The following is a 23732-nucleotide window of genomic DNA, read 5'->3' as shown; positions in this document are numbered from 1 at the left end:
CTGTTTAGGTCTTGCACCTATTTTTTGATTGGGTTGTTTGTTTTTTTGATATTAAGCTGCATGAGCTGTTTGTATATTTTGGAGATTAATCCTTTGTCAGTTGCTTTTTTTGCAAATATTTTCTCCCCTTTTGAGGGTTGTTTTTCATCTTATTTATGGTTTCCTTTGCTGTGCAAACACTTTTAAGTTTAACTAGGTCCCATTTGGTTATTTTTGTTTTATTCTCATTACTCTAGGAGGTGGGTCAAAACAGATCTTCCTGCAATTTATGTCAAAGAATGTTCTGCCTATGTTTTCCTCTAAAAGTTTTATAGTGTCTGGCCTTTTTAGGCCTTTAATCCTTTGTGAGTTTATTTTTGTGTATGGTGTTAGGGAGTGTTCTAATTTCATTCTTTTACATGTAGCTGTCCAGTTTTCCCAGTACCACTTATAGAAGAGGCTGTCTTTGCTCCATTGTATATTCTGGCCTCCTTTGTCATAGATTAGGTGACCATAGGTGCATGGGTTTATCTCTGGACTTTCAATCCTGTTCCATTGATCTATATCTCTGTTTTTGTGCCAGTACCATATTGTCTTGATTACTGTAGCCCTGTAGTATAGTCTGAAGTCAAGGAGTCTGATTCCTCCAGCTCCATTTTTTCCCTCAAGACTGATTTTGCTTATTATGAATCACAACATCACAGAAGTTAATGTAATTATTCCCATTTTACAGGTGAGACTGAGAACTCACTAAGATAACTTGTGCAGAATCACACAACTTTTAAAAGGCAAGACCACTGGTACCCAGATCTTCAAGGCTTGAAAGAAGGCAAAACAGCATAATGGAAAGAAATAAAGCTTTGGAGGCAGATACCTGAGCTCAGTTCCTGCCTCCGTTCTAGCTGTAGTGCTTGTGTAACTTCCCTAAGCTTTCTCAGCTTCACTTTCCTCTTCTGTCAAATGAAATTGTTCTGGAGAAGAGTTTTGAGAATGAAATGAACTGGTATATACAAACTCCTGTCACACAGCACCAAGAAGCATTAGATTTCACCCCCACCCCCTCCATCACCCCACCTTCTAGGCCCAGGCTCAGTCATCTTCCCATGACATCATGCTGTTCCCTGCCCAGGATGGGAAATCAGGCAGGAATACAAATAAGTATGACAGAAGAGAGAAAGCAGTAAGTACTCTACAAGCAGACAAGCTTTGCGAGGATGACCAAGCAGGACTTCATGGAGACAGTGGTATTACACCTGGACCTGAAATGTTTTGTCAGGTTTCAAGAGATGGTAAAAAGATGGGAGGATCCCAAGATTCCACATCTGGTAACTAGATAGGGAGTGGAGTGATGGATGTGTAAGTATTCTGTAGATGAAAGGGCTGCACAGTGTGTGAAATGGTGTTATTTAGGCCATGGCTATGCACTAGGTTCTAGGCTAGCCCTGGGCCACTGTACTTGAGCTCATACTCCAGGCTGAGAGGCTGGACTGATGGCTCCCCCACTGAGCTCCCCACCTCCATCTGATGGTCAGCAGGAGCCCAGGCCCCAGCTGGAGGGGCTGACAGTGGGGCAGCCTCAACAAGGTGGTCTCTCCTTCAGAAGGGATAGTGGGGATGGGGGCTGGGGAATGCTGCAAGGGCAATGGGCAACCTTATTTCCACCCCCTGGAAAGCTGGCATGAGAGAAAAAGGTCCAATATCTTACTTTCCACAACTCCGACCAGCTGGGATTCTATTTTTAACCAGTGCTGTCTTAGTGGACAGCTTGGAACGCCTTCGCCACCCTTTTCTTCCTTCCTCCTGCCTCTTGCAGCCCAGAGCCCTGTAGAAAGGATGGATGGGGGCAGCTTAGCATTGGTAAAGAGAAGACCACTCTCCTTTCTCACTGCCCTTCACTCCATCCAGCCTTTGTCCAGCACAGTGGGGGGATTTTAGAGATATTATTGGCTGAGAAGCTAATGAGGCTTAAATTTCAGGGCTCTTCATTGCACAGGTCTCTTCCAAAGGCCCTGGTCAGTGTCCTAGCAATTTTGTATCTGTAATTTCATTTTTTAATTTTTTCTTAAAAAAGGGCACCCAGTTTTATAAGCTCCAGGCCCCACAGAACTTGGGTCTGCCCCTTGATGGGTATGGTGTCTCTCCAACCTCCAGCTCAGTGCCTACTTCAATAGGATTATTTCTGTCTTGGTCCAATTTATTGTATTACCTTGAGCAGCTTTCTTTCTTGCTCTGGGTCTCAGTTTCCCCATCTATTACAAGATGAAGTGTCAAGGAGCCCTCTCCCAGCATACCATGCCTCTGTTTATTTATGTATGTCCCCTTGGTCAGGTCATCTGTTCTTCCTGTTTGTCATTATGTGTGTGGAGGGGTGGCGTTGCTGTCTCTGCCCCTCTCTGGGGCTGGATCAGTCTTATAGTCAAGAGGGAGGCCGGGGTCTGGGACTCCTATTCAGGTCCAGGCCCCTGTCTCCCCAAGCTACCTCTCCTCCTTGCTGCTGGCCAGTAAGGGTGTTTCCATGGGGAAGAGTGCATTAAAAAGGCCCTACTCTTTAATTAATTCTGTATGCCTGTCATGTTCTGACCCATGGTGTTTCAAATACACATGGAATAAACTGAGTCTTGTCATACACTGCTTCCTCTTTTCATTAAAATTTTAATAAGCATCTATTAATACAGTACCTTAACAATGGTACCACTTTAGGACAATGTACTCAGGAATCATGGGTCATGGATGTCCCACCTCCCAGCCCCACCCCCATTCCCAGCTACTGCATACGACTGTGGTGTGAGGTGGGTCCAGGGTGACCGCTCGGAGAGAATTCACACAGCCTCATCTGGACTCAGACCATGGGCTTTTTGGCAGGGGGTCACGCACAGGAGTGAGCAGCAGGGGGCGGGGACCTGACGTAGAGGACTCTACAAAATCCTGCGCCTCCACGCGTGCCCCAAAAAAGTCCAAAAAGGAAATTAAGGGGGAAGCCAAGTCATTTATTATTTCTTGAAAAAGTTGGGTAAGGGAGGAGGGGCAGGCCTATAGTATTTACCTGGAAAGGAATGAAAGGACTTTTCAGTGCAAAACAGCTTGTTGGTCTGGGAAGTGTGAGATTAGGCAGGTTGGTGTTTGCAGCGCTGATTGGGGAAGGGCACGGTGAGGTCAAACTGGGGGCAGCCTGGAGCATCTCAGGAGTCATTCCTGTGCCAGGCTCCAGAGCCCTAAAAGATTCAATGCCATTACTATATGTGTGAGAGGCAAGTCAGCCCCTGTCAGAGTTTCCACAGTGTAGAGATAGCCCACAGCTAGGGACGCTGTGTCTGTATGTCCAAGGTCAGTGCCATGTCTCTGTGTACCAGGCTCAGTCCCACATCAAGTGCCTTCTTTCCTGTGTGGGGTAAGCCACCTTTTCCTGTGCGTTGGGGTTAGTCAGTCTCTTGTGTCAGTTGGTCTGTGTCTCTTGTGCGTCTGGATGGGGCCAGTCCGTCTGTCCTGCCTCGGCTCCCACTCCCGCTCCACCCCTCAGCCAGGTCCCAGCGTGCTGATGGTGGTGTAGCTCAGCCTGGAGAGTGAAGCGATGGAGGGGGTGGGAGGATCCTCGTCCGGTAGAGGTCTGGGGCGAGCTCGCGGAGGCCGAGGACAGCAGCGGGCGCAGGTGTCGAGGCAGGCCTGGCGAAAGCGACGGTGCATGAAGCAGTAGACCAGGGGGTTGACACAGGCAGAGGCGTAGCTTAGCAAGTGGATGAAGGAGATGGGCGCACCCGAAAGGGCGCGATGTGCACCAGGGCCATCGAAGGCGCGCCACGTGTTGGCGCTGTACACTGGCAACCAACACAGGAAAAAAAGCACAACGATCACCAGTAACATCCGCACCACGCGCTTCTTAGCTAACAGCTTGGCTTGGGCCGGCCGGGTGCCGGATCCTGGCCCAGGCGTGGGTCCGGTCAGCGCGGACAGCTCCAGTACAGGCCGGGAGCGCGGAAGCTGCACGTAACAGCCATCGCCGTCCTCACCAGCCAGCCGGGTCTCCGACCCGCAACGCCCGTTCGGGTGGGCAGGACCTGAGCACAGGCAGTGGGCGGTCAGAACAGAAGGCTGAGCTCTCCAAATCTCCAGCGGTCTCCCCCCAACCCGCCCCATTTCCAGTCTCTCTTCCTACTCACACACCTTTCCGCCCCACCCACTTTATGTCCCGCCTCTTCCCAAAGTCCCGCCCCTCCTGGATTTCACCCACCTCGTCCGGTCCCACCGGGCAGTCCTCCTTGACTTCCGACCCTGCTCTGGCTCCCGCTGTCACTGTCACCGTCAAAGCGAAGCCCTAAGTAGAGCTCGCGGGAGATAAGCCCGTAGGCCACCGCCATAACCACCCCGGGCACGAAAAACAGCAGCAGGAGCAGCAGTACCGACCTAGAGACAGAGCACAGACCAATCACGCGGGTCTCCGTCCAGCTCTAATCACAGATGCAGGAAGACCCAAGGGTTGATGTTTCTAGGGCTGGTGACCAGGCCCCAGAGGTGGAAGTAGGATTTGGGTATGCGGCCGGGAAGGGTTAGAGACCTGGGGAGAAGCCCCGAATGGGAATCCCAGGGTGGTGGGAAAGGGAATTGTAGTGGTAATTGTTAGAGCAGCTGGAGGGAGATTCTGGGTAATACTCGTGAGTATCTGATGGAGATGGAGAAGGGAATTCCCAGGAATGGGTACTAGGGACCCTCACCAGGTTTGGCGAACTCGCGCACTGGGCCACCGATGCATGCATTGCAGCACACGAGGTCCCGCTGGCTGCACGGCAGTGTACACCGGGTAGGGCACCATGAGCAGTCCGGACAGCATCCACGTGGCTACGATCACTCGAGCCGCGTGTGAGCGCGTCTGCCACACACGCGCCTGCAGTGGTCGGCAGATGGCGCTGTACCGCTCCAGGGCGATGGCCACGAGGCTTAGCGTGGACACGCTCACAGACACGCCTAGCAAGGGAAGAGGAAGGGGTCACCTAGGAAACTTGTACGACACACTCACCAGTGTGACTTCCATACCCGCTGACGGAGAAAGACCCCCTACATCCGGCAAGGACTTTAGAAGAGGAGAGGGGCAAGGGAGGCAGGTCAGTTGTTCACCTACCCATGAAGTAGGAAACCGCCTTGCAGACGACTGTGCCAAAGATAAATGTGCCCATGAGATTGGGCAGGAGGGTGAAGGGCATGCAAGCCACGGCCAGCAGGAGGTCGCTGACTGCCAGTGAGAGCAGGAAGGCGTTGGTGACGGTCCTCAGACGGCGGCTGAGTCCCAGGACCACGATGATGAGCACATTTCCTCCGACACTCATCAGAAAGATCACAGCGTAGAGGGTGACCCTAATGGCCAGCTCCAATTCTGGGTAGGAAAAAGGGGAGGTGGCAGTAGGGGTCCTGGCCCCCACTCAGCCCAGCTCTCCAATTTCACTTATCCCCAGTCCTCCAACCGCCACTACCCAGCCAGATCCCCTGCTTTCCAAATCCCCGCCCCCGCCCCCAACCCCTAGGACCCACTCAGTAAATGGTGAATTTGAATCCTTTACCTTTCTAACCCCTGGAGGCCTAGTTAAAGTGGTCTAACTCTACCTTTCCTTAAGAAAGCCTGTCACTTCTCAAGCTTTGTTCCAAATCCTTCCTTCTCTTTGCAGCCAAACTTCTTGAAAAGATTACTTCCATCTTTTCATTCACCCCTCAAACTGTTACAATCCAGTGACCTGTTCCCCCATTACTGTTTGGACACTTCTCAAGGTTACTGAGCTTTAACTGCTAAATCCACAGGTCTCTTCTCAGCTTATTCTACTTGACCTCCCGGCAGCATTTGACCCAGTTGACCACCCACTATCTTTTGAAACGCAGGTCTGAACATGTCTTTATTGTCTTAAAAAACAACAATGACAACAAAACAAACAAACAAAAAGACCCTTCACCTACTCTCACCTGTCTGCAACCCTTTAGCTTGTCATCCAGATTCTCCCAGAACTGCCCTCTTCCTCCCCCCACTTCCTCCCTGCAATGCACCCAACTTAAGTCACCGGATGACTCAGTTTCTGGAAGGCATCATGTGCATTCATGATTCTCTCCTTTGCTCATGTCAGTTTCTCAGCCTAAAATGCTTTCGCTGCCCCCGCCCCCCGACTATTAATACCTCCCCCCCATTAATGACTTTCAATAACAAACTTGTTTTCTGTTATCTGGTAAATTTCTATTCACCATTGTCTTTCAAGGCTCAGACAGACTGCCCCCTCCTCTGTTAGGCCTTTCTGGACACCTTATTTGGAGCTAATCTCCCCTTCCTCTGACCATGCATGTTCCCTACACATCTGTTAGAACCGTTTACTTTCTGCCTTATATTTTAATTATCTATAAACATTCATTCTCACTCCACAAGCATTTACAGAGGACTCCCTTTATACCAGGCCCTGGGGACAAAGAGGACATGGCAAATGCCCTGTGAGCTCTCATCTGAGAGCTCACAGTCTAGAGGGAAACTCAGATGTATAAACAGATAATTGTCACATGGTGTGATAAGGAGTGAAGTTGAGGAATACACAGAGTGCTCTGGGAGCTCACAGGAGGGACATGTAGTGTTGCTGGGCTAGACAAAGGGCTGACCCCATTCATTTTTGTCATTGCCTATTGGGAGAAGGATTCATCATTGGGCTTCCATATCACAGCCAAGCAAACCCAGACAAAATTGAATTGAATTAAATTAAACTGGACCCAGTCACCCATACCCATGGCCTCAGCATGAGGGAGACTGGAGCTTGGAGGGAGAGAGGGCAGGGACAGAGTCTGCCAAGTTGGGGGGAGGGAAGGGCCCAGAGCTGCAGGGCCCTTTTTCATAGCCCCATACATTGGCTGACTTTGGCCTGAGCTCCCAAATTAAACTGTTTTCTCATAACAATAGTTTGTACTTATTCAGAAGTTGTTGTAGACTTCGAGTAAGTGCTACTTACAAGAGATCCCCTAACTGAACTCAGCAGTGATATTACTTGTTCAGAGCACCCAGTAAGTTAGGAGCCGATTCAGAATAGAAGCCAGTCTCTAGATCTCTAAAATGCTTTGCCTTCTACCGCTTCCTCCCTTCTCTGTCATTCATGATGCTGTCTCCCTCTATACTCTACCATGGCATTTCTCACTGTATTATTCTGTTCATTTTCTATCTCCACCACTAGACTATGAGCTCTTGAGCACAAGGGCAATGCCCATCACGTTCTCCAGCATGTCCCTAGCCTTTGGCATAATGTCCCCTGCACAGGAGCTGTTAACACCTGCTTGCTGATGAATCTTAAATGGATCTCGGTCACTCTCCACATAAATGCACCTGCTCTGTCCCTCCTCATCCATCTCTCACCTCTGCTTCTAAAGCTCCAGCATGCACTCTCCTTGCTGCCTCTGTCTCTTTAGAGACCCATGTTGGAGGATTTTGTTGGTGGAAGGGAGGGGGCAAATGACAGGCTGTGATTTTGGATGTGTTACTTTTACTATTATATACAAACCACCTGTGTCTCATGTAGAAGCTGGGCCCCTCTCTGCAGGGAAGGCTTATGGCAGGTTTATGTGTGACAATTTGAGGTGTATGTGTGTGTGTGTGTGCGTGTGTGTGTGTAGGGGGAAATAAAGAACTTTGGGGGGGGATCTCTGTCAGAGAGGTCCTTGGACCCAGAAAAATAGAGCAGGTGGTCTATCTTGCACTCTATGTCTCCTCCCAGTCCGTTGCCCCTCTCCGCCTCTCTCCCCCTACCCCTTAATGTCTCTAGTTCTATCTTCTCTATCACTTCCTCCTCTGTCCGCTGAATGTTTCTCTTCAACTAGTTTGTGTTTTTTTTTTTTTTTTTTTGGCCATGCCGCGGGGCTTGAAGGATCTTAGTTCCCGACCAGGGATCGAACCTGGGCCCTGGCAGTGATGGCACTGAGTCCTAACCATTGGACCACCAGGAAGTCCCTCTCTTCAACTAGTTCTTGATTCAACAAACACACCTCAAGTTTGTACGGCATTCTAAACTGTGAAAAGCACATTTCTCATTCATTCATCTGGCTAATGGATCCCGTGTGTATCCCTGAACTTGGCTAATTGTGGTGCAGGTGAAAGATGGGGCTAGGCCCTCTATTACGAAGTTCCCAATCTGTGTGGGGACCTCTGAAAACTAGAGGACAAAGTCCCAGTAAAAATGACCAACAACTGTACAATGCTTCGCTGTTTAACTGGGCACTTCCAGCTGTTACTTTATTTCCAGCCATCACCATCTCTCTAAGTCTTTGCTGTTGAACAGTTAGGAGATGTGAAAAGGCTAAGTAAAAGCAATCTTAGAGCTAGGGATCTTGGGAAAGGCAGGGAAGGATAAATAGGTGGAGCACAGGGGACTTTTAGGGCAGTGAGACTATTCTATATGGTACTGTAATGGTGCATAACTGTCATTATACATTTCTGAAAACCCATAGAACATACAACACAAAGAGTGAACCCTAATGTAAACTATGGAACTTAGTTAATAATGTATCAATATTGGCTCATCAATTATAACAAATGTACTACACTAATGCAGGATGTTAAGAACAGGGGAAACTCTGTGTGTGTGTGTGTGTGTATGCATCCATGTATGTTTGTGTGGTGGCATATGAATGACCACAGTGACTTCAGGGGTGGCAGAATGGGAGATGCACCTCCTGGGGTACAGCCACTAGTGCCTTGACAGTCTATCTGTGGGCTTCATTCTGCTGGGGATGAGAGGAGAGCAGAAATCAGACCAGGGGACTCAGAAGACTGGGACAGTTCAGTTCTGCTTCTGGGGTCTAGAGGATCTGCATTTCTTCTGTCCAGATGATGGCAGAGAGGTGTGGGTAGAAAAATCCAGATGACGTGACATGAAACAAAAACAGGCTTTTCTAAGAAAGGATTCCACAGAACACTGAAGCTGCTGATGCTTTAAATCCTGCCATTCACGGTGTGTTGGATCTGGTCACCCATCACTCAGGCATCAAAGTAGTACCCATGCCTCTGTGGTGAGCATGGATAGCATCGAGCTGATTGTAGGTAACAGCTGGGTGATGGGGACATCCACATGTTAATGGATTCTAACTGAGGGGGCAGAAATAATATGCAGGGTGTGTATGTAGGTAAGATCAGAGTGAGCATTGGGTAATACTTTAGTCTTGGAGCTGATATCTGGGTGGGTGAGAGTAACACATATTCCTGTAGGCAATATCTGGAGAAGGGTAACAGCTACGTGTCTATAGGTAATATCTGATTGAGTGTGGGTTGCCTGTAAGTTTAGGTAATATCTGAGTAAGTGTTGTAACATTTGAATGAGCCAGGGTCTGCAGATAACATCTCATTTTGTAAGTAACATCTCCAGGAAGCATGGGTTACATTCAGAGGTCTGTATGTGAATGGGGGAATATCCAGCTGATGGTGATCATAGCTGACTGAGCAGAAGTAATATGCAAGTATATGTGGGCAATATTTAAGTGAGTGTGAATATGAGATATTAACAGATTAAGATGTTAATCTTATTGAGTAAAATAACTGAGCGCCTGAGCGAACATAGGTAGTATTTGAGTCTTTGCGGGTAATATCTGAATATGTAAGAGTAATATCTATGACTTTATGGGTAATATCTGGAGGAGGGTTACTTAAGTGAGCATGGGTAATATTTGATTGTACGTGGATAATAATAAAACAAAAGCGAGTGTGTTTAATGGATGAGTAATATCTGAATGACAGCGGGCAATATTAAAGTGAGTGTGGGTGACATCTGCTTTTCTGTGGGTAGCGTCTGAGTGAACATGGGTAACATTCAAGTCTATGTGGATTATATCAGAATAATGTGAGTAACATCCATATGTCTATCGGTAACACTGGAGTAAGCCTGGGTAAGATGCGTCTTTCGGGGTAACAGCTGAGTGAGTGTGGCCAACAGAGTCTCTGTGGGTAGCTTCTGACTGCCAGCTGTCACATCCAAATGTGTGTGGGCAGCAACGTCTAGATGACTTGTGCTCTGAATCACTTCACATTCTGCTTTCTCAAGGTCCCTTACTCTATTAGCTAGCCCTGCTATCTTCTGCACTTCAACCTTCCTCTCTCGGCCCATTCCCCATCAACATTTTTAAAATGGCCTTATCTCTACAACACATACACACTCAAAAGACAAACCATGCATGAGCGTGCGCTCACACACACACACACCCTTCCTCAATCCCATGTTATCCTCCTCAGCCCCATGTTATTTCTAGCACTATCCTGTTTTCTCTTTGTCTCTCTCTCTCTCCCTACCAAACTTCTGGCAAGTTTTATCTGCACACCTTGGTTCACTTCTTATAACCCCTCCCCCGTGGCCCAAACTTCTACCAACTGTGGCCACCCCCTAACACCCACAGCTTCTCCTAAGACTTCCTTGTTATTGAATCGGAAGGATGCTGCTATGACCTTATCTGACTTATATGGGCAGCATTTGACATCACTTCTCCCACGCTGCTTGAAACTTTCTTTTTTCCTTGCCTTCTTGTCTCTCTGATGGTCTCATCTAGATCTACTTCATGGACTCTCCTTCCTCTGCTTGGCTTTTAAAAATTGGTCTTCCCACACAGATGGCCAAGAGACACATGAAAAGATGCTCAACATCACTAATTATCAGAGAAATGCAAATCAAAACTACAATGAGGTATCACCTCACACCTGTTAGAATGGGCATCATCAGAGAATCTACAAACAACAAATGCTGGAGAGGGTGTGGAGAAAAGGGAACCCTCTTGCACTGTTGGTGGGAATGTAAATTGATACAGCCACTATGGAGAACAGTATGGAGGTTCCTTAAAAAACTAAAAATAGAACTAACCATATGACCCAGCAATCCCACTCCTGGGCATATACCCAGAGAAAACCATAATTCAAAAATACACATGCACCCCAATGTTCATTGCAGCACTATTTACAATAGTCAGGACATGGAAGCAACCTAAATGCCCATCGACAGATGAATGGATAAAGAATATGTGGTATATATATACAATGGAATATTACTCAGCCATAAAAAGGAACAAAATTGGGTCATTTGTAGAGACGTGGATGGACATAGAGACTGTCATACAGAGTGAAGTAAGTCAGAAAGAGAAAAACAAGTATCATATATCAACGTGGAATCTAGAAAAATGGTACAGATGAACCAGTTTGCAAGGCAGAAATAGAGACACAGATGTAGAGAACAAATGTATGGACACGAAAGGGGGAAAGCGGGGCGGGTGGTGGTGGGATGAACTGGGAGATTGGGATTGACATATATATGCTAATATGTATAAAATAGATAACTAATAAGAACCTGCTGTATAAAAATAAATAGATAAATAAAATTTTTTAAAAAACTGGTCTTCCTCAGGGTCCTGTCTCAGGACCTCTTTCTTTTTTTTTTTGCATCTGACACAATCTCTGTATGATTTAATCTATTCTCATGGCTTCCGTTACCACCTTTAGACAAACACCTTTCAAATTTGTATTTCTAACTCATACCTCTCCCCTATGTTCCAGACCCTTGGATTCAACAGCTTACTGGGTAACTCCACCTGGATATTTTACCAGCATTTAAACTCAGTGGGTTCCAAATTGAATGTACAATCTCCTTCAAACCTGTTTCTGTTCCTTTGTTATCCTTCTCATTATACAGCACCAACATCCATCCAATTGTCTAAGCCAGAAACCTAGATGTCATCCCTTGACCTCTTCCTCCCTCTCCGTTTCCAATAAATCATCAAGTTCTGTTGATTTCACTTCCAGAAGTGCCTGTCAAATCCACCCAATTCTCTCCATCCCCATTGCCAGTAGCTTAGTCTACGCCAGCATCATCTTTCATCAGGACCAATGTAATATAATAGCCTTCTAAAGGATGCTCCTCTCTCCATTGGATTGTCCTCCAATCCATCCTCTTTAATACAGAGCTAATCCTGGCAGTACTACTGAAACTTTCAGTAGTTCCCATTACCCACAGGATAAAATCCATACTCCTTAGACAAGGTCCATAAGGCTCTCTGGAAACCCTTTAGGCTGGTCTTCATCTTGAGTGTTCATTATTCCTCTCTTATGGTACATGTCTCAGGCACACAGAAACTATGACACACTGAACGAAAGGGCCATGGACTTAAACTCTGGCTGTTTACACATACTGTTCCTCTGCTTGAGATGCTTTCTGCTTTTTCTGCCCCTTCACTCGGCTGGCTTTCCCTCAGCTTTTTAATTTTTATTTCAACTTAGCCTTCACCTCCTCAGGAGGCCAACTCTGATTCCCAAGCCTAGGCTAGGCTAGATAGAGGTGCTCCGCTTCTGTGTTCCCACATCCCTCTCAAGGCACTTCCCACTCTGTACGGCAATTCTCTGCTTACCTGTCCTTCTCCCCCACTGAACTGTGCGCTCCATGAAGTAGGAGCTGTGTCAGTTTTGTGCTACTCCTGTCCTTAGTGCTTAGCACAATCTCTGGCTCCATAAATATTTGTTGAGTGAAAGAATCTGGGTGTAACAACGAGAGAGTGAGTGACAACTGGTCTGAGAATGCATGCAATATTTTATGGGGGTAAATAAATACTTGAATTGCAATTTATTCCCATTTTCCCTTCTAGAGCTTGGAATAATTTCCTTCTGCTTAACACTGTTCCCTCTCCTGGAATCCCTCTTCTTCCTTTTCTGCCTAATGAACTCCAACTTCAAGGTTCCCTCTGTGAAGTTTTCAGACCCTATCTCCTTTGGGTGCCCAGAGTTTGGTCCCTCTTGTGGGAATTCCAATGCTGACTGTGATTTTCCCATTGGTTTTTGTCTCCCGCTTGCACTGGAGATGACAGTGCAGACTGGGTCTAGTTCAGCCCTGTGTACCCGGCACCTAGCCCAGAGACTATAATAGCAGGTGTCCAGTAACCATCTAAGGAAAGAAAAGGTATAGGAAGGGGAAAAATAAGACTTGAGCTGGGTCATTGAGAAAATGTGGATGTTGGCTGATGGGAGGAATGAAAGTCACTTTGGGGACTGGGTGAGTGGAAGCAGCCTGGTGGTGAGGGGGGAAAGGTGGCACAAAGGGATGGGATGATGAGTTGGGCAGCCAGGCTCTAGGAGGCTGAAACCTAAGGAGAGGCAGGTTGGAGAAGGGGCTTGGAAGGGACCTGGAGACATTACTTGGAGACAGCGAAAGAGAGAGGGTATAGACCCTTGAGGAAAACTCCAACTTGGGAGGCAAGGGGATCTGAGGAAATGGACACAGGCAGCTCTAGAGAGCAGCCCCTCAGTCCAATGTCCAGCCTAATTCAGGTTAGAGGATCTCTTTTGGGAAGGCAGGGGGTTGGGTGGGGGACACAGGAGATTATAACGCTAACTTCCCATTCAGGTCTTCCAGAGTGCCCCTTCCCCATCCAGCCCCCTTCTTTCCCCCAATCTTGCTTTCCTTCCTTTCTTTCCTTCCCCATTGTGGCTCCGTGAACTGGCTGCAAAAGGAAAGGAGAGATCTGGGAGGGTTGGCCAGAGGAGGGCCTTGTCTTCCCACCGTCTCTGTCTAGGAGGGGGCTGTGTGTTGGGGGTGACCAGGAGCTCTGGGGGTGGTCAGGGGACCAGGGTGCGAAGGGGCTCTGACCAGGTAGTGTGAAGCTGCAATGGAGTTTTATGGGCTGTGGGGGACAAACGTGTCAGGGGAGCTGTTTGCGGACAGACGGAGTACTATGAAGGGACAGTGTGGGCGTTTGGGGAAGCAGTGGGGGGCCTCTGAGTGTTGCGGGGTGCAGTGAGAAGGAGCTCGTGGACGGGGCTCAGGGAGGCACCCACCTCGTGTCCCGGCTCCGCGGATGCGCGGGGGCTCACAGCTGAGGTTGCCGGTGCCGCTGCCGTTGAGGAGGGGGCCCCCCGGGCGGCACAGGGAAGCCGCCGGCCCGGGTCCGTATCCCGGCACGCTCCGGTTCGGCTTCAGCAGCTCCATGGCCCCGGCCCATCCGCCGCCTCCCTGCGCTCAGCCGGGCCGGCTCCCGCAGCGGCTCCACCTGCTCCAGCGGAGATTCCGGCTGAGGCTCCCGCCCCGCCTGGTTCCCGCCCCCACCCCCGGCCCCCGCCCCTCCGCCCCTCCTCTCCTCCTCTCCTCGCCCCGCCTCGGCTCGCCTCCCTCCCAGGCTCGGGTCCGCCTCTGTCCTGCCAGGTGACTCTCCGCCCCCCTCTCCTGCTCCGGACTTACTCGTCCTCCCACCCCCGACCCCCGTGACTGTCCTCGCCCCCTCCCTAGATCTCTCTGGTCTTCTCTTAGAGATTTCCTTCCCGCCCACTCCCCTTCGCCAGCGTCCCGGTTCCGGAGAATTCTCGGGAGCCTGTGTGTTTGTGTGTGTGTGTGTGTGTGTGTGTGTGTGTTGGCGAGGGTTGGGGAGAGGTTAGGAGTGGATGGAGAGGTTGTGAGGAGGGAGGTTGGGCAAGGAGGGAGCGTAAGAGGGACGGGGTAGAGCCCAGCTGCCGCGGGGTCTAGCGTCTTTCCCTGGTGGGTCGGGGAACGTGGAGGTGGCAGCCGAGACGGGGCCGCATGCTGGGATCCCTGGCTGCAGCGCAGATGCCTTAGCCCGCGCGGAGCGCCACGGGTTCCCTACTTTGCCGCAGTGGCCTCAGTGACCGCGACACCATCGCTGGTAGTTCCCTGCAGCTCCTCGCCTCGGGGCTGGGGTAGTTCCCGCATCCTCGCCTCTTACCTCAGGCCCAGCACCCACGCTTCCACCCGAAGCGCTCAAGGAACCCTCCTCAGCGGGCAAGGATGGGGAAGGGGCAGCATTTTTCCCCGGGGAACCCTGGCAGGGGAAAAGGGCTGCCTGGACGAAGAGTGACTTGGGGGTTGAGGGGCGGCCGGGGTAGCGGTGAGAACTGCCTGGGATAAACAGGAGTGGGCATGGTTCTGTTCCCAGACCAGCACAGGCATAACCCGGGAGGAGGCGGCTGGCTTTCTCTGCGGTCTCCAGGCAGCGCCCACCCTCACTCGACACACTGACGCTCCCTGTTTGTTCTCAGCGCAGGTGGAGCAGCCTGTGTAGGGCGTCAGGTTCCCACGGGAGGGGGCTGGAAGGGGGCTGGAGCACCCGCGTGCAGCGGGAACAAAACCGAAGGGGGCATGCGCAGGCCTGCGCTGGGTTCCTTGGGCAGGACTTGCCTCCTCTAATGGTTCAGCCCTGCTTGATGTCATTCTTCTCCATTCCAAAGAAACTCTGATATGACCTGGAATTCCATTCTCTGGCCTCCAGCAGTAGCTGTCAGAGGTGGGAGTTATCGGTCAAAGAGAACATTAGACTGGGGATGAGGTCTGAGTTTATGGGGAATTCAGAGACTCTTAGCCAATCGGTCTTTTGGAGAGAACCTGGTCCAGCTAGCACTGAGTTTATAAGGGATGAGACATTGAAGGAGGATTTAAGCCTGAGGTCAGTGGGAATGTTGTCAACCGCCCCCCTCCCCCCTTCTCCTGGCACTACCTGCCTTCCCCACCATAGCAGCCTGATTTGCTGTTTGTTCAGCTCCAGCACAGGTGAGGCCTCAGATAACCTGCTGGACTTTTCCCACACTGGATGAGGGTAAGATGTGGGAGCAGGGAAGCAAAGGAAATGTAGGGGAAAGGGGAGTGGAAATAGGAGAAGTAGACGGGCATTCACTTATTCAGCAAAGTATGTGCCAGGTATAGGGCTGTACACTAGCTGTCCGATACAGTCTGTGCCTGAGTAGCTCCCAAGCGAGTGGGGGAAAATGACAGGTAAGCCAATGATGACAACATACGGTCATAAGTGCATCCATCAAGATGCGCAAATCGGAAATTTACAAATCATCCTGAATGCCTTACTCCCTTATGCTCCTGCACCCCTGTGGTGGAGGCTGTGACGAAAAGCCCAGACTCCTGCCGAAAAATGAAGGATTTACTCTCTTCCTTCACTGAGAATGCTGCTGGAAGATAGCCCACAACTGTCAGCCCCTTTGGGAGTTGCCTAAGCTGAAGAAAGCTGGCTCATTTAAGGTCATGTTCCCTTTCTGGGGCATCCTGCATACAATGACTGATCAGCAGAGAGGTATAAAGGTTCAGCTCCCTCACCCCGACAGAGGACAACTCTGAAACGTGTTCACAGCTCCTTGTGGGGTTGACTGAGGTCGTTGTTGGGCTGCTCAGCTTCTCCCTTTGCCCCATCCCACTTTCATCCTCTCTCTTACACAGGTGTTGACTCTGAGAGCACGCCTTAGTAAACATCCTCCACAGTAATCTCTGTCTTAGAGTCTGCTTCCTGGGGAACATAACAGCCTCCCTCCCATGTTCAATCCATCATGAAGTGCTGTTGATTTTAGCTACTGAGTGTTCCTTGAATCAGCCTGCTTGTATCTCCACTGACGTTGCCCCACTGTTTCTTGTACTCCTCTCCCAACCTCCTAAGTGGTCCACGTTTTACTGATGTCTCCTTACATCCACCCTCCACCTTATAGCCAGAGTGATATGTTTAGAATACAAATCTGATTATGCCACTCTTTTGACCTTTGCTTTGGGGATAGAGAAAGCTTTGTAACAGAGTCTATGAAGCCTGCATGTCCTGACTCCTACTGATCTCTCTAACCACCTTGTTTTGAGTCACTGTTGTTCTTGTTCTCTCCACTGAAGACACTGGCCTTCCTTTAGTCCAGTTTTTGGATGTATGTCCTCTAGTTACATGGTTTCTGTGCATTCTCTCTGGAAGTTTTCCTTCCTTATTTAATTAACTCCTACTCATCCTTCTGATCTCAGCTCAAGGTCTCAGCATTTCTCAGGGGTGTTTCTCCTGGCTTTCCCTCCTGGGTAGGCAGAATCACAAGATAATCCCTAATGATTCTCACTCTTGTATGATCTCCTTCCCTCAGGTGTGGGTGGAACCTGTGAATGTGATCAGACTCTACTCCTAAGATTATGGTACATGGCAAAAGGGATTTTGTGGATGTAATTAATGATGCTAATCAGTTGACCTCAAGATAGAGAGATTATCCATCTAGTCCTAACTAAATAATATGAATCCTTTAAAAGCCACGAATTTTCTCTGGTTGGCAGCAGAAGGGGAAGTCAAAGAGATTTGAGGAACAAGATTTGATACACTGTAGCTGGCTTGAAGATGGAGGGGGCCATGAGGCAAGGAATGGGGGTGGCTGTGGTTGGCTTGAGGATGGAGGAGGGCATAGAACAAGTACCTGAGAGTGGCCTCTAGCTGAGAGCCATCTCTGGCTGACAGCCAGCAAGAAACTAGGGACCACAGTCCTACAACCACAGGAATTGGATCCTCCTAATGCCAAGAATGAGCCTGAAAGCAGATTTTCCCCCAGAGCTTCCAGAAGAGAACTTAGTCTGGCTGGCATCCTGACTTCTGCTTGGTGATATCCTCCCTGAGCAAAGAACCCAGCCATACTGCCTGTGAGCTAATAAATGGATGTTTTTAAGCTACCAAATTCATGATAATTTGTTACCATAGCAATAGAAAATAACACACCTCTCATCTCAGGAGGTAGCAAATGCAGACCCTTGCAAGCCGTGCAAGGAAGAAGTGAGGGCATTGGAAATTTGTTAAAATTTAGAAAGACTTGAAAATATTGTAGTGGCAGCTGGTGTGGAGAGCAACTTAAGGAACGGGACCAACTGGGAACTGCATAGGAACTGTTTGATAATCACCTACTAGGTTCCTAGCATATTATCTTTAATCCTCACAAAGAACTACAAATTTGGGCACAATATTATTGATCACTATGTTAAATAAACAAACTGGCTCAGAGAGAGTATTAGTAACTTGCCCAAAGCCACAAAGCTACTAGTTGAAAAAAGCCACAATTCAAAGCCAGGGATTTGGGAAGTCAGAATTCAGGTGCTCCTAGTACGCTGCTTCCCAGTATAAGTTTTATTGTTTCTCTGGTCACCTTCTTTTTCTCATTTTACAAAATATTTTTTTCAAATTTTCTTGACTTACAAAATCTCTTATTTCATCTCTTACCCTGATGACAGCCCATATGTACAAGCACACACACACACACACACACATACCATCCTTCAGTCACAACAAGTAACACGGCCTCCCACTTCATAGAGAAAATAGTAGCTATCAGACAGCAGCTCCCACCAGGGAATCTGGTCCATTTTGGATAAGTAAAGTTTCAGATGCCTATTAGACATCTAAGCAGGAATTCCAGTAGGAAGCTGAATAAGCAGGTTGTATAGGAAGTAAAATCAACCATAGAATTAATGAGAGTATGTTGCATAAGGAGAAATGAGGAACCAGGTCAGAAGTCTGGAAAAGACCATTATTTAAAGGCTGGATAGAGAAAGACCAGTCTGCAAAAGAGACCAAGAAGGAGCATATAGAGGGGTGAAAGGAGAACAAGGGGAGCAAGGCATCATGAAAGCAAAAAGAGACATGCTGAATGGAATCGAATACTGCTCCTGGACCAAGAAAACAAGGATGAGAAATGTTCTCTGAATTCAGGGACCTGGAGAACAAGGGGAGCAAGGCATCATGAAAGCAAAAAGAGACATGCTGAATGGAATCGAATACTGCTCCTGGACCAAGAAAACAAGGATGAGAAATGTTCTCTGAATTCAGGGACCTGGAGGTCCTTGGCCACAGAAAGAGCCATTTTGGTGAGGTCCTAGAGACAGAAGACAGATCAGATGTACTGAACACTGAATGTCACGGGAGAAAGTGGAGCAAGTGACTTTAGACAAGGGTTTTTTTTTTGAATTTTGTTTTATTTATTTTTTTATACAGCAGGTTCTTATTAGTTATCCATTTTATACATATTAGTGTATACATGTCAATCACAATCTCCCAATTCATCACAGCAACCCCCCCCCCACTTTCCCCCCTTGGTTAGACAAGTCTTTTTAAAGAATAGTTATTAAGGAAAGGAAAGAGGGTAGTAACTAGAGGGGGATGTGGAATGAAAGATTTTAAGATGGAAGAACTAGAACATTTTTAGGGGCAGATGGAATTACTGCAATGTGTAGAAAAGACTGAAGATACAAGAGAGAGACAGAGACAGAGACGGAGACACTAATGCAAGGTTCCTGAGAAAAGGTAGGGAAGTATGGAACCCAGTGCATGTGTGGAGGGTTCTAGCTTTTGATGGGAGTACAGATTCAATTGTAAGAAGTTAGTAGAAGAGAATAATTATAGATGAAAATGTCATGGCAACCAGATAACAAGTATATAGATGAAAATGTCATGGCAACCAGATAACAAGTATATTTCCTAGACTTTTTTTTTGCAGCTAAGTGTGGCTTAATGACTACATTCTAGACAGTGGCTGTGGATGGAAGTCATAAGTGCAGCTTCCAGATCAAGTCCTTAAAGGGAAAGAGTGAACTCTCTCTTCCTCGTTGACTTTTCTTGCAGGTTGACTGTGGATGTGGATAAGCCACTTTCAGTCATGCAGTGAAGTGTGCATCCCTCACACATTAGGGATGGCAGAGTGACAAGATGGAAGGGGCCTGGGTCTCCTACATGCTCAAGTCATTTTGCCACCTCTGGTTCTCTTGTATGAAAAAGAAAGAAACTACAATCTTAAGGCTCTACAATTTTTTCTCTCTTTTATCATAGCACCTTGATCTGTAGCTTAAGACAGTAGGTGTTAGATTTGGTGGAGAGCTGTTTTCTGATAGTTTCTGGTTTCTCTATGAAATTGGAAGTCTGTTTACAGTGAGTGGTGTGTATATGTATGTGTGTGTGTGTATAGGACTGAAATTTTAGGAGTCAAGATGGTTTAAGAAAACTGTATATAATGGGAAAGGGAAAGTGGACATCTGAGGAATGTAGTAAGATAATCAGGAAAGTTTTGAGGACCCACTTAAGAGTTGGTGACTGTGAATTTCTAGTGGTATCAGTTTCTCCAGCAGAGCCCAGACAGTTGGATGCAAGCATGGAGAATGTTGATGGTTCAGTTCCTCCTAAGTTGAGACTTTACCAGATGGGTGGGATGGACAACAAAGGGACAAGCGTGAAATGATGGGCCACAAAATCTCAGCTGGACATGGAGAAGACAGAACTATGAGGTAGGTGACAAAGTTTAAATGAGTAATAAGTAGGCTTTAGAAGGTTGGGGGTCATCAGCAATAAGGAAGGGAAGAGGGTAGCACAATGAACATACACGTGTCAAAGAGCAGAGGTCTATTGAGAGTAAAGAAGCAGCATTGGTGAGGGCAGAGGATTCCCAAATCTGTGTACATGGATTATGAGAGGATGAGAAGCCACCCCTTTCTGTGAAGGATATGCTATCTTGAGGGGATGGCTGGTTTTAGTTAACATGGGAGTCGAGAGGGTGTTCAAAGTTGAGGATATAGCAGTTTGCTGATGTTGGGAAAGGAGTTACAGAGGACGAAACTCCTCTGAGAAGCTTTCCTTAGCCCCACACATCTGGGTTAGGTGCCTCTTAACCCATGTACTTCTGTAACACCTGTATCTCTCATTACAGTAATTCTTACAATTACGTGTCTTGTAATTGCCATTTTGCTTGTCTATAGTTCAAGGGTCTGGTGTCTGTCCTTTTCTCCAACTTTTTCTCAAACCACTCCCCACACTACTCTCATTTCTATCTTTTCTTTATGCTCAAGGAACCTTGAGTTGTTTATTGTTTCATGGTGCTTTCCATATTGTTCATCATCCACGTACCTTGCTCATATTCTCCCCTCTAACTAAGTGCAGTTGGGTGATGGGAGGTGAGGACCAGGAGACGGTGGGTATAAACTGTTTCAAGAAGATGGTTTGTAAAGAGGAAAAAAAACCAAGTCATAGATACAGTGGGGAAAGGGGACATACCATGATCAGAGGATGGAGGAGGAGGGATGAAAACGCACCGCTAAGAGGGTCAAAACTCGTTTCTCAAAATCAGGAAATTCCATCCATGCCAGAGTTAGGCCAACATTTGGAGAGAATGGGATTGCTTAGGGCCAGGAAACAGGGGAATTTTAGATGAGAGCAAGGAGGGAAATGCAAAGTCAATGCCAGAGGACAGAGACTTGGACCCTTGTTCCAGAACAGGTCAGAAACCTAAGAGGTCAAGGAAGCAAGTGCATGAGGTCCTGAAGTAGGGCCAGGTTCAGTCCTCAGGGAAGCTGCCTTTCTGACTCAGGCCTTGACCTGTCAATGTTGTCAGTTTTTTGGTGTTTGTTGCCTCTGTGTGTGTGTGGTGTGTGTCTTGCAGGGGGTGCTGGCCCACCTCGCTTGACTCTTGTGGCTTAGAACAATCTCCCTTTGCCTCGGGGAAGTCTCAGTCACCCACGCTACTGCCCGAGGTGGGCACGTGATCCTTCTTTCAGTATTCCATATCACAATTGAGATAAGAGGGGAAAGTTTAAACAACATGTCAGTAAACGTGCAAGGGAAAGAACGAAAGAGAGGCGCGCACAGTGCCGAATGCACAGCCACATAACCCGCTTTATAAGGTAGGACCGATTTCCAGCTAGCTTGCAGGTCCACAAAACATCAGCACTTTCCTTGGGAAGCCCAGTGCTCACACACGGCGGTGTGAGGGTCATGAACACGCTCTGCCTCCACACCCCTGGCCCTGACACACATGCAGCTGGGTTCCAGGGCTAGGAGGGGAACCAGTCATTTAGTCCTTGGGGTGCCAGCTTGCCCACTGGCTCAGCCCCTCCCCCTGTGGCTGATCAGGTTGCCTCTTCCCCTCCCCGTTCAAGGACTTCTTTTCTCGGCATTTCTGTGATGTGCAGAAATTCTTTTTTTTTTTTTAACATCTTTATTGGAGTATAATTGCTTTACAATGGTGTTAGTTTCTGCTTTATAACAAAGTGAATCAGTTATACATATACATATGTTCCCATATCTCTTCCCTCTTGCATCTCCCTCCCTCCTGCCCTCCCTATCCCCCCCCCTCTAGGTGGTCACAAAGCACCGAGCTTATCTCCCTGTGCTATGTGGTTGCTTCCCACTAGCTATCTATTTTACGTTTGGTAGTGTATATATGTCCATGCCACTCACTCACTTTGTCACATCTTACCCTTCCCCCTCCCCATATCCTCAAGTCCATTCTCTAGTAGGTCTGTGTCTTTATTCCCGTCTTGCCACTATTCTTCTGTGCTGAGCTCCTGCCCACGCACTCCCTGCCCACACAGAAGCCCCTTCTCTTGGCATAATTCAACACAGAGGGAATAGGCTGAGAAGACACACGCCTGGAGCCAGAGCAGGCAGGGATGTTGGCCAGAGGAAAGAAACCAGGGCCAGGGGCAGCCCTCCAGAGGCTGGCCTTATGCTGGGGAGAGCATTGGGGGCTGGCTCCCGCTGGAGGGTTACATTTGGCTTCAGATGTGGCTCTCACAGGTAGGCCAAGACAGGCCTGGATCCCCCAGGTCAGGGCCTCACTTGAGGGCTAAAATGGCCATAGGAAGGCTCACCCAGGAAGTCAAATGGATAGAGGGCTTCCAGGAATACATTTGAGCCTCTGGGGCCCTGTGAAACCTACTGGTGAAGGGCAAGGCTGAGGGCAACAGGCCAAGGTACCGAAACCAGACAGGCAATGCCAGACACAGAGAGGGCCCATGCATTCTGCGTAAAAAGCACAGGAGTTTTCAAGCTCTCGGGTAGGGGAGTCTTGAATGATCCCAGCCATTCCATAGTGTAGACCCCACCAGGTGCCTTGGGCTCTGATTTGGCACAGCTAATGTCTCTCAGCATCACCACTGCTGCATTTTAGTGTTTGTTAAAACATCTGAACAAGTTTTTTCATAAACCAGTCGAGACCCCGATTCTGTCTCTAAGATTCCATTTCTCCCTGGGGAATTCTCCCAGCTTTGCAAGGCAATGCAATCCTAAGGCCTGGGAGGGAGCTGGAAGGAAGGGAGGAAAGGAGAGCCTTGCGCCCTCTGCTGGCCATACCTGGCATTGCCAGCACAGCCCCAAGGCCCAGGGCCAAGCAGGGCTGCACAACCCGTGCTCCTCAGGGTCCTCAAAGGCATAAGCTGCTAGAGGGATAGGAGTAATGGTCATAGCTATTATTCATTATTAAGCATTTGCTATCTGTCAGGCACTGGTAGACAGTTTACATTTCTTATCTCATTTACATTTTAATTCCCCAAGCACTGCTTTCAACAACCTTGAACGATTTTGTAGGAGGTGAAGAGTCCCCCAGCCAGTAAGCAATGTTTCAGAACTAAAATCTGACTCTGACTTGCCTACAAGCACATGATTGGCTCCAAACTCTTTCTTATCTGTTGTGCTTTTAGGCCAGCCTAATACCTGCCCTGACTTGGGCCATGCCCTGACCCCATCTCCAGTCCAGCTTGCCCATCCATTTCTGATCCAAGCGTCAAGCCAAACCCTAGCTTCAGCCCCAAGCTAGAATCCACCGACCTTGCCTCCTGCTCCTGGCTCCTAGTGTCTACACCAGATCTTCCCTGGGCTGGATGGCCTGTCTCGCTATGAATGGGATTTCCTCCCAAGCTTGATACTTTATTTCTATCTCTCTTTGGGGCTAGCAACCAAACTGTCAGAAAGGAAAAGGTGAAGTACGGTGGGCCAAAGAAGCTTCTGTGGGGGGAATAGCTAACTGGGAACACTGAGGAGGAGTGTATATCTCAAATCTTAGCCAGGCCAAGGTGTCCTGAGGTTAGTGACCCAAGGAGGGAAGTGGGTGAGGCCCTAGATCCTGCAGGAGGGAGAAGAGGTAAGCCAGAAGCAGCTGGGCTCTCAGCAGGAGGGGCCTTGAACAGTTTTGACACCCCTGTAGAAATCTGGCGGTGACTCCCCCAGCTGCATGTGTGCGGGCA

At 48.4% G+C, this 23732-nt stretch overlaps 1 protein-coding gene across 1 annotated transcript; it reads right to left on the bottom strand.

Moving 5' to 3' along the window:
* Nucleotides 1–2972: 2972 nt before the first annotated feature.
* On the bottom strand, nucleotides 2973–13941 carry CCKBR (cholecystokinin B receptor). Its single transcript, XM_036861255.1, has 5 exons — nucleotides 13772–13941; nucleotides 5090–5341; nucleotides 4686–4935; nucleotides 4205–4377; nucleotides 2973–4031 (listed from the first exon to the last, which is right to left on the bottom strand). Exons 1-5 carry the CDS (start codon nucleotides 13920–13922, stop codon nucleotides 3493–3495), a joined length of 1365 nt encoding a protein of 454 aa, XP_036717150.1. The 5' UTR covers nucleotides 13923–13941; the 3' UTR covers nucleotides 2973–3492.
* Nucleotides 13942–23732: the final 9791 nt, after the last annotated feature.

This window comes from Balaenoptera musculus, chromosome 8, assembly GCF_009873245.2.
Source record: "Balaenoptera musculus isolate JJ_BM4_2016_0621 chromosome 8, mBalMus1.pri.v3, whole genome shotgun sequence".
Lineage (NCBI taxonomy): Eukaryota > Metazoa > Chordata > Mammalia > Artiodactyla > Balaenopteridae > Balaenoptera > Balaenoptera musculus.
This window is presented reverse-complemented; position numbering and strand designations above follow the sequence as displayed.

Bases quoted from the DNA above. Each gene is read 5' to 3' on its own strand.
- CCKBR (XM_036861255.1), bottom strand. From the start codon at position 13,922: ATGGAGCTGCTGAAGCCGAACCGGAGCGTGCCGGGATACGGACCCGGG. The intron at 4,936-5,089 runs GTAGGTGAACAA...TTCCCTTGCTAG, and splicing joins GGCGGTTTCCTACTTCATGG to GCGTGTCTGTGAGCGTGTCC. The intron at 4,032-4,204 runs GTGGGTGAAATC...GCCTGTGCTCAG, and splicing joins GCCCGGTGGGACCGGACGAG to GTCCTGCCCACCCGAACGGG.